At 34.5% G+C, this 14,647-nt stretch overlaps 1 protein-coding gene across 5 annotated transcripts in view; it reads left to right on the plus strand.

Annotated features, from left to right (window-relative positions):
* LOC126979633 (CBP80/20-dependent translation initiation factor) overlaps positions 1-14,647 on the plus strand; it is a 56,085-nt gene that overhangs the window by 10,571 nt on the left and 30,867 nt on the right. For 2 of the 5 annotated variants that reach the window (XM_050829077.1, XM_050829078.1), the window contains exons 2-3: positions 4,185-4,255; positions 10,592-11,185. In XM_050829077.1, coding sequence (XP_050685034.1) covers positions 11,057-11,185 — 129 coding nt within the window. In that variant the 5' untranslated portion in view covers positions 4,185-4,255; positions 10,592-11,056. The remainder of the gene's footprint in view (positions 1-4,184; positions 4,256-10,591; positions 11,186-14,647) is intronic. The other 3 variants (XM_050829074.1, XM_050829076.1, XM_050829075.1) reach the window with 3 other exon arrangements.

Here is a 14,647-nt window from a genome sequence, read left to right on the forward strand (position 1 = left end):
TCTCAAGAATCGTATCTTGATTGTGCGTTCCTTTTTCACAAAATTATGGTACATTCACTTATACATGAATGTATAAATTTTTAAATTATCGTTTAAATATTGACCAGTGGTTCTCTTATGAGCTCCAAATTGTCTAGGTTTTGAAGGGTCTTGAAAATGAAAAAGGGCTCCATGTCCAATTCCATTATTGTTAAGTTTTAACAATAATTTCGTACCGTCAACATTATATTATTATAATTAATACCAGTAAAGCAGGTAATATTAACAATATTGACACACTTTTACACAAATTATCTTGCCCCAAACTAGGCATAGCCTGTACCATGGGTGTAAGACAACGATATACTTACTTTAAATAATACATATAAACACATATAAACATCCATGACTCAAAAACAAATATCCATATTCATCATATAAATGAATGCACCTACCGGGATTCGAACCCGGGACCTCTAGCTTCGTGGTCAGGGTCACTAACCATTCGGCTATATGGGTCGTCGAAGTTATACAAAGTCGAACTATACCTAAACTATCATTCGTAGTCATATATAAAGGTATGGCTTTATATGAGTACATACTCTCACGTCTTGACTAAAACTAGTTTACACAATAATTTCTGCAGGTTTCAGATAAGATGTCTAAGACCTTGAGTGCCTAATTAACGCATTCTCTAACCGGTGATAACACTAACGTTATTAATTATTTACTTAAAAAAATTAAGATTAACCAAGTTTTTTTACGAAGCATAGACTATCAGAATACTTAAAAGTTCGGTTCCTGTTTAGCTGTCTAGTTTAATTTTAGGTTGAAATGAGGTAGGTGCATTAATATATATGCATTTCCCATTCATGTTCTTCTTGCCATATTATAAAATATTACCGTTTTTGGCCAGATCTTCCTAGTAATGCTATTTGTGCTTTTATTAAAGATGCACATATTACTTTGACCTGGAAACACCACAAGGGACTAATACATTAATTATTTGGTCATGCGGGCAGTCAAGTTCCTTTGAAACGGCTTGTAGATGAATGGAATATTTGAACTATTGGCGTAGAGTGTGATGACTGCAGAAATCGACGACATAAGTAAAAGTCAAACAGCTCTTTGGAATATTTCTCCGGAACAGATACTGTAATACGAGAAGAAACATCTAACTTTGCTGCACTTGCAATTTTTGTGTTTGGGTTTGAAGGATGCAATCGTCTCTCATGAGTTTTCAAGAACCACATATGATCCTAATCATCCGGTTGTGTAGCGTTCCAATAACACAGTTTTCAGAAATATTTCACGTTCAACCAACCAATGGAATAAGATTCCGTGAGCGGTATTTCTATGTCGATACGACGTGGGTATCCGGAAAAAGTTTATCTAGCTCTTTAGGTAGATATTTAGATGTAGTCGTTTCTTTAAACGAAAACGCTCCTCTGTCGTCCTGTCCTTCCACTAACCACCTGATTTTTTGACTGATCAAGTTTGAACGAATGCAATGTTCGTCTGGATAGTTTTTAAAAATCAACCGCTCACATAACAATGGATCTCTGTAAATACAAGTAACTCTACATTTTAATATAAGATATTGTTTTTCCACCATTTCCAGTCTGTTTAGCCTATTGTCATATCAGCGGCCTAATTCTACGATAAGGCTTTGATTTTTATCAGTATCGGTGAATGGCGATACACAAAACAAAACCGATCATACTTACTGACCCAGAACAAAGGTATTCAGTACGCAAATCTTGTCTGTTACACCCCAATGATAATTTGAACCTTATGGCGTACAATAATACGTTATATAATCGCCTAACAATAATATAACAGCAGGAAAACAATCACGTAGTATTAGGCTGTATGTGTATAGCAATAAAGATGAATATCGTGTAATTATAAGATAATTATGCAAGTGTGCGTCAGACAATCAGTAAACAAGGTGATGTCATGAGGAACCGCCTACTGCATTTTGCGGTCGGAGATTTAGATATTTTATACGATCAGGGTTATAAGAGATAACTGCCTGTGTTTCTTGGGAGATCTAGCTGACTATACGTAGGTAAGACTGGAACGGAAGATAGTTGAGAGATGCAGAATTCAAATATTTTTGAAATAGGATTTTTAAACCACTAACTGAACGTCAAAATCTACTACAGATGAAGAAAAGCCTCAGATGAACCTGTGGGAGTTACGGGCGTAAGAAATTCTTCGAGCCTCTTTTTATTCAAGTAAAGTGTGGTATAATTTTGAAAGTCATTTAATAAATATAAAATTTGAAAACATACAAATCTTTTTTAAATTTCGCAACATCTACATTCACATGTAGGTTTTTTGTATGACATGATCTGGGACGCAGTTGTAAAATAAATTTCCCTTTTTAACCGACTTCAAAAAGGAGGAGGTTATCAATTCGATCGGTATTTTTTCGGTATTCAAACACCGTGACATGAGAATTTTATATATTAGATTAACTGACACTAAAACGTTAAAAAATAAAAATAAAACTACGTTTAAAAAAACTGACTTCAAAAACTTAAAAGTATCAACTAACTAAAAATTTAATTTAATACACCTCTTATGCAAACCTTTTCCTTTTATATTAATAAAATACTATTATTTGTATGTGCTACATATTGAAACCTTTGAAGTCGGTGCCAAGCCAAATGTAATAAAGGCAATATGTAGCACATACAAATAATAGTATTTTATTAATATTAAAGGTAAAGGTTTACATAAGAGGTGTATTAAATAAAATTTTTAGTTATTTGATACTTTTCAGTTTTGAAGTCGGTTTTCTTAAACGTAGTTTTTTTTTATTTGAAAGTTTTAAATTTTTGATGTCATTTGTTAGGTATCGATATGAAAATAAGACTCAAAATTAAATGTTGTTTGTGTTAACACTTCTTACCTCAATGGACTTTCCTTTAAGCTTTTCGACACTTTAATTACCATCAATTTTATATCACAATCGATATTCTCTCCTTATTTCACCAATGCATTAATGAAGGCCCAAACAGTGTGAATTGTACGTTAATTGTTCACTTACGTTCGTGTGAATCTGTTAACACTTTCTAGTGGGCTGACGGTAGCTTGCTTATTATTAATATTATTCAATTCTTTCCTACCAAATATTTTGCCACATTTAACTGTATGTGTTCCAGCAATCTGTTATCTTGCACTTTAAAAAAAACCTCATATGATAATGGGTAATTATGATAGTTATTGATATTATAACTCATCTATTTTGTGTTCCTAAAATACTCCTAGAAATAGTCCATAAGAAATTTTGAATAGTCTTTTGTACGATATTATACCTACTGAAAACACATCCACATCCTTAGAATCAACTTTTTCAGTAGTTAACTACAACATAATGTTTTCTGATTATATTTATTACTTAATATTATAAATTCGAATGTGTTTGTTTTTGTTACGCTTTCACGCCCTAGCTACTCAACCGGATATCATGAAGTTTTTCACAAACATTGTCAGAGGCACATTATTACTTATTAAGTACATTTTATCTGAAACTAAGAGTTCTTCAGAGAGTGATACTTCAAATACGTCCGACAAATAGGTGCGCGACCGTCCCACGGGGTGACAGACGGTAGCAGGGACGGGGTACTAAGGATGTCAGCGAGTGTGTTGCGGGGAAGCGCGTAACCCGCTGTTACCCCGTGGGACGGTCGCGCACGAAGTTATCGAACTATAATTTTATGCTGAGTCCACATATAACGAATGACTATGATAGAAAGCTATCAAGGTTCGTCAACCTGCATCAATGGCAGTCGTATTGATATTTTTTTTTAATATTTTACATTCCACCGTATTCTATTTATCATATTTCTTAGTGATTTCTGGTTAATTTATTTTTTTTGAACCACACGAGGAACTATTATAAATACAAACTGCTGATACTTCCATTAATATGTTTATTTAGTATGGGGGATTCGTGGGGGGAATTTAGGCCTAAATATCAGAGGGACTGTGATTGGACCGACGGGCAATGGAATAACTTACAGACTCCATCTTAACCATCCATTCCGAATATTGGAGAAAGCACTTTTTTTATCAATTTAATATCAGTTTCGAATGTATTACATACATACATTCCCAACATACAAATGTAACTTATAAGTGTAAATTAGTTCTTTAAGTAATTGTTTTTCTAATCGCAATTTGTTTTGTTGTAGTGAAATCAATACGAGTTAAGTGAACGAGTTTCGAGTGCAGCTAAGAAGCCGGACAAGCACAGAAGACAGCGGTTAGTTATATCGAACTACTTATATATCTTATGTTTATGTAAGCCATCGATAAACAAGCTCGGGTTCACTTGATGGTAGGGAAATCCAATCCATCAATACATATAAATTAAATTGGAGTGTCTGTTTGTAATATTGAAATACCCATTTTTACTATATTGATATATGAATATATATACGGTACATACACCAAAATAACATTTTTTTTTTACAATTTTTGTCTGTCTGTCTGTCTGTTTATTCCGGCTAATCTCTGAAATGGCTGGACCAATTTTGACGGGACTTTTGTTGGCTGGTAGCTGATGTAATAAGGAGTAACTTAAGCTACGTTTATTTTAGAAAAAAGTCTTATATTTTAGAATAATTGAGTAACGTTGCAATATCCAAGAAACGGTCTAACTCTAAAAAAAATATTTTTAGAGTATATGGCAAAACAACGTTTGCCGGGTCAGCTAGTCTTAAATAAAACTCAAAAATAGTTTACGACAACCAAGACACACTTGTCAAAGATTTTTGAGGCTTAAAGGGTTAAGTTTTTTTTTTCTCATGTGAAGAAAAAAATTCTTCTCACATGAGAAGAAAAAAACTATTCGATTAAACATGTAAATAATATTTTAAACTTGAACATGAATTAATTTAAATTTTATTGAAGTAGGCGTTACTTTGCGGAAATCCATAATTATATAAATGATTTGAGTTTTCTTTAGTGTTAATTCCGCCAATATTTGTCTTTAAATAATTCGACACGTGTTTCGCCCCTACACGAGGCATCCTCAGGACGTGTTGTTTCGCTAAAATCTCGCACGAGACTCTCGTGTCGAATTGTTTAAAGACAAATATTGGCGGAATTAACACTAAAGAAAACTCAAATCATTTATATATGAGTTAATTGGTGGTCACCTGGTGTTAAGTGATCACCGCCGCCCACATTCTCTTGCAACACCAGAGGAATCACAAGAGCGTTGCCGGCCTTTAAGGAAGGTGTACGCGCTTTTTTTGAAGGTACCCATGTCGTATTTTCCCGGAAACACCGCACAAGGAAGCTCATTCCATAGCTTTGTAGTACGAGGGAGAAAGCTCCTTGAAAACCGCACTGTAGAGGACCGCTACACATCCAGATGGTGGGGATGAAATCCTGACTTGTGGCGTGTCGTGCGAAGGTGGAATTCGGCGGCAGGAATCAGGTTAAACAGCTCTTCGGAACACTCCCCGTGATAGATGCGGTAGAAGACACACAATGAAGCGACGTCTCTACGCAACGCCAAGAGATCCAGCCGTTCACAGAGCTAGTTTGTTACTCTTTCAAGTCTTAATTCCTCATCCTTTTGATGATCATGAAATTTTTCACTCACGGTGTCAAAAAATTAATATGTAGTACAGAAAACAAACCATTTTTACAAGTTAAAATAATATGAATATTGAATCAAAGTTTTACCCTCATAGTTCATATATTTCTGGCATACCTCGCGAAGGTTTTTTATGCCTTTATGGAAGAACTCGGTGAAATTGAATTCAACACTCCTGTAAAGGCATTATATATTGCTTCTAGGTACGAAAATTTATTGCCATGTATGAAATAGTTCAAATTACGAAAAAATTTTTACTATCGAGCATGGTAAACATGTGTTGACTAATTCAGACTGTTGACTGTTGGCACTACAATTTCTGTCGTCACCTTGAGATATACTCTTACACATTACTGTTTCACGGCAGAAATAGGTGCCGTTGTGGTACCCATAATATAGCCGGAATCTTGTACCAAGGAGCCTCAAAGTAGTAATTATACAAAATAGCCATTACGCCAACATGGTAATATCGATCTCAAAAAGCCTATCTCTATATTTTTTTAGTTTATTATCGAACCAACAACACACAATATATATATATATATTGTGGTTGCATACCACAATAGGTACCCTCATAATGTATCGTTGGAAAGGTCTGGATGAGAAAAGCTTCGGTTGTAGGTGGTCGGGATCAAAGGTTATTCAGGTTCAATCATTTCCCATTGAGTAACATTGAAAATGAGGTTTCACGCGAGAAATTAGCGGGTCGTCACTTTTATAATAATTATATACCGAACATATACAAAGGTTGTTATGTAGTTAGTTGTTATCTTGTCGACAAAGTGGATGGCATAGAGACTTTTGTTTTGTTATATAAAATAAGGGACAAGAAGAGCAGGACGTTCAGCTGATGGTAATTGATACGTCCTCCCTATTAAAATGCAGTGCCGCTCAGGATTCTTGAAAAAGCCCAAAAATTCTGAATGGCACTAAAACTGGGCTCGTCACCTTGAGACATAAGATGTTAAGTCTCATTTGCTCAGTAATTTCACTAGCTACGGCGCCCTTCAGACCGAAACACAGTAATGCTTACGCATTACTGCTTCACAGCATAGATAAGCGCCGTCGTGGTACGCATAATCTAGCCGGCATCCTGTGCAAAGGAACCTCCCTCTGGTGACTTTCTCCGTAGAAACACTTTGATGTACAAATATTCATCAAATTAGGATTACTGTTTAGGATTGCATAGAAGAGAAACAAACACACGTTAATTTTTATTTATATGAAGAAGAAGAAGATTTTGAAAATATCAAGGGTATTTCTAAGTCGAAGCCAAGGCTGCAAATATGTGCGACAGAAACGATGGCCGGTCCATGCGTCAACTCGTAAACGAGTTCTGCTTGTGGTGGCCGGTGGATCTGTTATAGTTAATACATCATTGTATTTGTTTGATGTGATTACTAATTATGACAGTAATCACGACCATCATGGTCTCAAAGCATCCTTACAAAAACAATGAATTCAAGCTCTAAAGGTTGATACAACGAATATACGAATATTTATATTAATACACTCTATTTGTATTAATTTTTACGAAATATTTGATATACAAAAAAATTAAGTTTTCTTTAGTGTTAATTCCGCCAATATTTGTTTTTAAAACAATTCGATGTTATTTTTGTGTTTTATTATTTCTAATTTAAGCGATATTTCGCTTAAATGTGTTAGAGCAATTAGAATTGTGTTAGAAATTAGAAATAATAAAACATAAAAATAACATGTTTACATTGTTGAATGAACAAACAAATTTAGTCCCATCACCTTTGTTACGTGTCTCTTCCGGGGGTAACAGCCGACCAATCACAGCGCGTCATTTCATGGGACGAGGATATAAAAGAGCGGCTTCCGGCTCATTTGATTCAGTCTCGTGCGGTCGTGCCAGATTTTAGCGAGACAACACGTCCTGAGGATGCCTCGTGTAGAGGCGAAACATGTGTCGAATTGTTTTAAAAACAAATATTGGCGGAATTAACACTAAAGAAAACTTAATTCATTTGTATAGTTATGGATTTCCGCAAAGTAACGCCTAATTCAATAGAAATATTTGATATTGGTAGATATAGATAATGACATTGATAAAATACTCATTGATTCAATAGAGTGACCGTTGTGTTTTTTGTATGTTCTTCTCGCGAGCTCTACTTTTTCCATACTTATGGTAGGTTCAGTAATCTAAATTACTTAAATATTTTATTGACGATTCAAAAGCGGTTAGTTTAAGCCTATTTGAATAAAGTTAACTTGACTTTGACTCTGAAGGAATTCACAGGTTTCACCTAGGCGAGCCATTCCTAGAAACTGAGACACAAAATAGGTCTTTATATAGAAATAACTAGCTGACCCAGCAAACATTGTATTGCCGATATTAAAATCGCGATACAAAAGTAACTGTTGATCGTAGATGGGTGAAAATTTGAAGTTGTATGTATTTTTTAATGCTGACTCATAATCAAACAAATTTAAAAGAAAATGTCAAAAAAATTAATAAAAGAATTTGCCGTGGACCACCGTAAACATTTAGGGGGATGAAAAATAGATGTTGTCCGATTCTTAGACCTACCCAATATGCACTCAAAATTTCATGAGAATCGGTCAAGCCGTTTCGAAGGAGTTGAACTACAAACACCGCGACATGAGAATTTTATATATTAGAAATAATAAAATATGTACATGTAAAATGAATAGTCAGGTGGTTGGAATATAGTGAATACAGTATATTCTTATTTGGCTACAATGTTTAAGGCGACACTAAATGCCAGCGACCTTGAGCGATTTGAGTTCACGGCTTCCGGCCGCCATCTATGTAAATAAGGCAATATTTTCAAAATTCTTGGGTGGAAAACAGTTTATATGCTTACAATCCTCGTTATTCATTACTAATCTGAATAAAAATACCTACACAAAAAAGTAAAAGCTATAAGAATAACTTTTCTGAGAGTTGTACTAAAAAAATGCGTCATGCCATGCCGAAAAACTTGTTTAACTGAAAGGAAAAGTGATAGTTCAAAAAGGCTCTGGAGTGTTAACTATAACCAACACCAAGCATTAGCAACCTACAAATAAGACTTAAGGATATGTGTGAAAGGATTGAGTTGTGTTCATAGCTCGAAATGTTTTATTTTCACCAAAAAACTTGTCTAAAAACACCTTGAATGCGTGTTTTCTGCTTACTCTTCGCCTTAAGTGTATGAAAGCGTTGTCCGGTACCTTGCTGGAGTTGCGCGTGAGTCATTGCCACCTCCACGTAGTAACAGTAAGCCGCGCAGGTTATCGACTGCTACGCCACAAAGGCTATACAAAAACATCTATCTACCTATACTACATAATCATTTCGTTTGTTACGATTGCTTTGGTTGTACCATTGATGTATAAAGGCTAAGGTTCTATTCTAGACGATCTCTCAATACGTAATCCGTGATCAAATGTGTTTTCACGCTATTCATAACCTGACCTAGGTAGGTTACAGAATCATTGAGAGCAAAATTTAAAGAAATAAACATTTTGACTGTTGCATCTCTATATATTCTTGATAATGTTATGTATGTTCATAAGCCCATTAAGGAATTTGCTAGAAACTGCGACAATAATAATGTTAACACGAGGACCAAATATAAACTTGTTGCCTTGATTGATGCCTACTACTCGGTTAACTCGAGTTATCTAAGTCTTTTATTGGGCGATGTATGTGCTTCTACAACAGCATTTCAGAAAATGTACAAAACAATTGTGTTACGAAATTTAAAAGGATTCTTAAGACCCGTATGTGTGGTAAAGTTATAACATAAATGATTTTCATAATGATATCACAGACTGGAAATGGAGCGAACACCCTCAGGCTTTTCAATTATAAATGTTTATTGTACGGTATTACAGTACAAATTTAAAAAAAAAAGCCCACTGAGTTTTTTTCGCCCGTTCTTCTCAGGTCTGAGGCACACTATTTCGAATGGGTGGTAGTTTTTGACGTTCAATAAGTGATTTTAAATATTTTAATTTGAAATTTGTCATTGTCTCCAATTATTTAATAATACATTTGAACACGGATAACCTATCAAGATGCCTTTTGAAATACATAGGTACCTGCGAGTGCTGAAAATAGCATATATGATTTTTTACATTTGAATGCGACTGGAAGAAGTCGGGGAAAATGTCTTCCTTACTCCTCTGTCTGTGGGTTGCTTATTTATATCTGCTGTGTTGATATTATTTAAATCTGTTTTTTTTTTGGGATTTTATGACCTGGTAACTAAGACCTTTAAGTCAAGTAATTTTTTATTATCTAAATATGTATACTTTTTATTTCACACTTCACTTATCACTTCACTTTATTTTATATTGTTAGAATTGTTTTCTTAATATATTTATATAATGGTTTATAACTTCTTTTGTCTCTTAATAATTGATCAAGTGGAGGCGGGCAGGATGAAGAATCACATAAAATTTTGGAGTCACTGATTTCACTAGCCAGCACAAGTCTGTCAATCAGAAATGTTTGGCAGTTGAAATTTAAATCTGTTGATATAGTAAGTGACAAAGAGAATTTAAACACTACGTAAGTGATTGCCTGAACTAATCCATCAAAGAGAATTTAAACACTACGTTAATTATTCATGAACAGCAGACTGCATACTCAAATGTGTCATAGACAAGCATTGCAAATGACAAAAATAGTAGGAAGCTTGTCCATTATGAGTCGATTTGATTTATTTTTACTTTATAAGTATCCTTCTAGATTGGTTTATAAAACTTCAAAATATTTTTGAAAAATAATTTTCTTTCACTTTTAAGTAGATACCTTGACTTTAAGTATATATTTCAAATCAGTAGTGTATTTAAGTTTTATTTCATAGAGCTAGGTTCACCACCTAAACATGTTTATTTTAATCGCAATTACTTGAAATACTCACCGAGGCCGAAAGGTGCAATCTGCACGTAGCGTCTGTATTATTTTCAATAAGATTTTAATTTAATTTGAATTCTATTTTGTTTCAGATAAGGCCGTCCAAAGGCCGAAACGAAACGATTCGAGATAGGCATTTAAAGCCCCTCGTAATAAACCGCTCTGTGCTTGTTAAGGATCAAAAAAGCTGCATCGCTCTATACTATAAATTGTAAACGAACTTCTCGAACCTTCTACCCCTCGGTGGCCAAGAGGGGGTTGTACATAACGTTTTATATATGCATATATAAACCGGGGAAGAGATCTCTTACGTCATTGTTGATTAATAATCAGAATAATTCGCATTATATTTAAGTGTATTATGTTAATTGTAATAATTATAAATTGACGTTGTAACTATAATACTAGTCATTTATCTAGTGTATTTATTTATTTATTTTCTCTAAAAGCTGTATATACCGGAGGTTCAGACAATATTCAAGATAATACCAAAGAAGGTTTTGGTGGAAACATTTTCGGTGATAACGAAATTGTAAGGCGAAGGTACAATCCCAAAAATGCAGACGCAAATGGGTGGAGAACTTCAGAGGAGCTATCGGGTACAGGACTTCGTCTCCCCGGGTGTTATCATGAGGGAGCGAAGTTTTGTGAGGCCGCAGAGTCATCATAACATGCATCATAACCAGGTAGCTATACAAACTTTTTATTATTTGAGTTTTTCTATTTGGCAGCTAGATTCATATGGAAAAATTATATCTTAGATAATTTATACATTTAGATTATGGAGGGTAGAGAAAAAGTGAGAAAGAATATGAAAAAGTGTCAGTACAAATGCATTAGGATGGCGCCACAGTAGCAGCAGGTAGGTAGATCTTAAAAGAAGCGCGAAATATAAAATAATACTAATCACTAGGTGCACGTTTCTCTATAATAATTCTTTAAGGTTATATTTACTACATCATTTTGTTTGAAATTTTCAATAATTAACTACTTTAGTCGACAATATTATTAATTTTTTTAACTCGGCATACTTCAATTCGTTTACAATTGCTACATTCACCATACTTCATACCATACCCTGTGCCTACACCAGCGCCATTGCGGAAGGTTTTTGAACTGTTATTTACAGCATATGCTGGACACTTTCAACTTTTCTCCCATATTAGAAGATTCTCCTTGCTTTCACCCTCCATAGTAGTAATATTGACAATATCTTTGATAATTTATACCTCTAGATAGAGCCTTTCTATCTCTCTCTGTCGCAAAAAAGGACGTTGTAATGACAGCAATTTAAAGAATACAAAGGAAGATGTTATAAAGTGATATTTTTTTTTCAAAAAGTAAAACCAGTGTACAATATTGAATAAATAAAAACATTTTATTGACAATTACTGTCAGCTGTCGAAATAGGGTCCAGTTTATATTTAAAAAAAATAACGGGTTGCACTCTGGGAGTGCCGGCAGAAGTGAAAACTTGAACATTAAGGTTGTGTATTTTGGAATGGATTGAATGAATACAATATTCATTTATTGCGCTATTGTACACAAAAATTACAATTATAAATTGTAGTTTTTTATAAATTAACAAATTTAATTGCATAAATATTAAAGACTTTAGAAGTATTACAATTATTTTACATTAAAAAGTTTCGTAATCGTATCCATAATTCCGACGACTGTCTTACGAATTTTCGATCAGGTCACGTGTCCTGACGCGAGTTTAACATTTAATACCCATACCAAGAAAAGTGCTCAACGCCGCTAGAGAAGTTTTCACTTCAATAAGCTACTAAAACCTGAGTAATGGTACAGAGCTCCGTCTCTGAAGTTAAAGTTGGTAGACAATAAAGTTTGAATCCTTTCAAACCTTTCAACGAAGGTCTATTTTCCATATTTTAAACGACTGTCTTACGAATTTTCGATCAGGGCACGTGTCCTGACGCGAATTTAACATTTTATACCCAACGCTGCAAAGCTTGGACTATTAAGATAAACATTAAGCTTACAGAAGTTGTTTCATCTTGACCTACAAATGTGCGAATGATCGTGGGTGATAGAGTTTACAATTTAACACCTACATGCGTTAATAAGACTCGATAGCCTTTGTCATATAATTACATCACTGCCTGACCCAAAAATAATATTACACAAAATAAAGAAATAGCGCCTCTATTTGGTTAAAGACTTGGCATATTTTTTGCAGTAACTCAAATATTGCTGAAGGTCATCTAATTATAGATATATGACCAATGAATTTTTATGTCAAATAAGTTAACACACATTAGTTATTTATTATGAAAAATTAAGTGACTCAAACTCTAGGGGTACTTAAATTTTTTCACATAAATATCAGAGATATACTAAGGGCTTTCTAACCGAAGGATTTTGATATGTGTTATAGGATGAGATGTCTTAGGGCAAAAAGCGAGGGAGTGACATGCGCTGTTACCAACCAACGCATAAACAGCGTTCGTCGCAATGCATATCAGCAGAGGCCTGTTCATTAGTATGTTAGATATTCCTAAGTTGACAGCTGCTGTAAAGGATATGTGTTCTATACCAGGGGGAGGCTCCTCTGCACAGGATGCCGGCTAGATTATGGGTACCACAATGGCGCCTTTTTCTGCCGTGAAGCAGTAATGTGTTAACATTTCAGTGTTTCGGTCTGAAGGGCGCCGTATCTAGTAAAATTACTGGGTAAATGAGACTAAACATCTTTTTCTCAAGGTGACGAGCGTAGTTGTAGTGCTTCTCAGAATTTTTGGGGTTTTTCAAGAATCCTGAGCTGCACTGTATTGTAATGGGCAGGGCGTATCAATTACCATCAGCTGAACGTCCTGCTCGTCTCGTCCCTTATTGTCATAAAAAAAGCCATACACACTTAACACTAGCGAACAGACAGCCCGATAATGTGTGATCAGTTTTGATTTGTCCAAATTATGGAGGGTAGAGGCAAGGAGTATCATCAAATATGGGAGAAAAGTTGAAAGTGTACAGCATATGCTGTAAATAACAGTTCAAAAACCTTCTGCAATGGCGCTGGTGTGGGCACAGGGTATGGTATGAAGTATGGTGAATGTAGCAATTGTAAACGAATTGAAGTATGCCGAGTTAAAAAAAATAATGTTATTGTCTATTAAAGTACTTAGTTAATTATTGAAAATTTCAAACAAAATAATGTAGTAAATATATCCTTAAAGAATTATAGGGAAACGTGCACCTAGAGTGATTTTATATTTGGCGGTTTTTTTTGGTCTACCCTGATGCTACTGTAGCGCCACCCTAATTTAACGCATTTTAACGGACAGTTTTTCATATACACAGATGATTCTCCTTATCTCTACCCTCCATAGTACTGTTACTATAGATTTATAGATCAATTTTCCTTATGTGGAACCTGAAAACAACCTATAACAGGGCCGTATGCCCTCCTTTCCCTTTAGTATAAGGTTTATAGGTTGTTTTCCATAAAAGGGCATACAGCCATTTTATAGGTTATGGGTTATAAGATCGACGTCTCGGGCATAGGAAAAAATACTACATTTTATATATGTGATATTATGAGGAAACAATTGTCAAGGCGTGTCTCGAATTCACCTAATTGCGATAATATTGCCGCAATAAAAGAAATTAAAACCATTTTGAATACAAAACTCAATATTTACTTTGACGTCTTGATTACTGTAGTTTTCATCATGCATCGACAGTGTCACTTGCTAAATATCTTGAATATAGATTTCCTACTATACTAAAACCTTAGATCATTTATATAGACAGCTATGAAAACATACGTAGAACAAACCTCTACTCTGAGCAATGCACGCACACTAATACAAAGCGCGATTGTAAGACGTAGCTTTGTCACTAGATTAATATTCCTGTTTTATCGGTTGTCTAACAGCAAGAGATTCTACATATAAATAATTTAAGGGTAATGCAACTGATCGCTTTCAAATTTAGCATACTAAACTAAATTTCAACCTTAGATTTAAACTTATGTCAGTCTCGCCTCTTTGACGTCATAAGATTTTTTTTTATTCGATTCAAAGATAATGTAATCTTAACCACTACGTTCCAAGAGACGGGAGTGCCATAAAAAATTATGAGAAATGTCACTTGTATGGAACGCGTACTATATCTTGATACCA

Source organism: Leptidea sinapis, chromosome 3, assembly GCF_905404315.1.
Source record: "Leptidea sinapis chromosome 3, ilLepSina1.1, whole genome shotgun sequence".
Classification (NCBI taxonomy): domain Eukaryota; kingdom Metazoa; phylum Arthropoda; class Insecta; order Lepidoptera; family Pieridae; genus Leptidea; species Leptidea sinapis.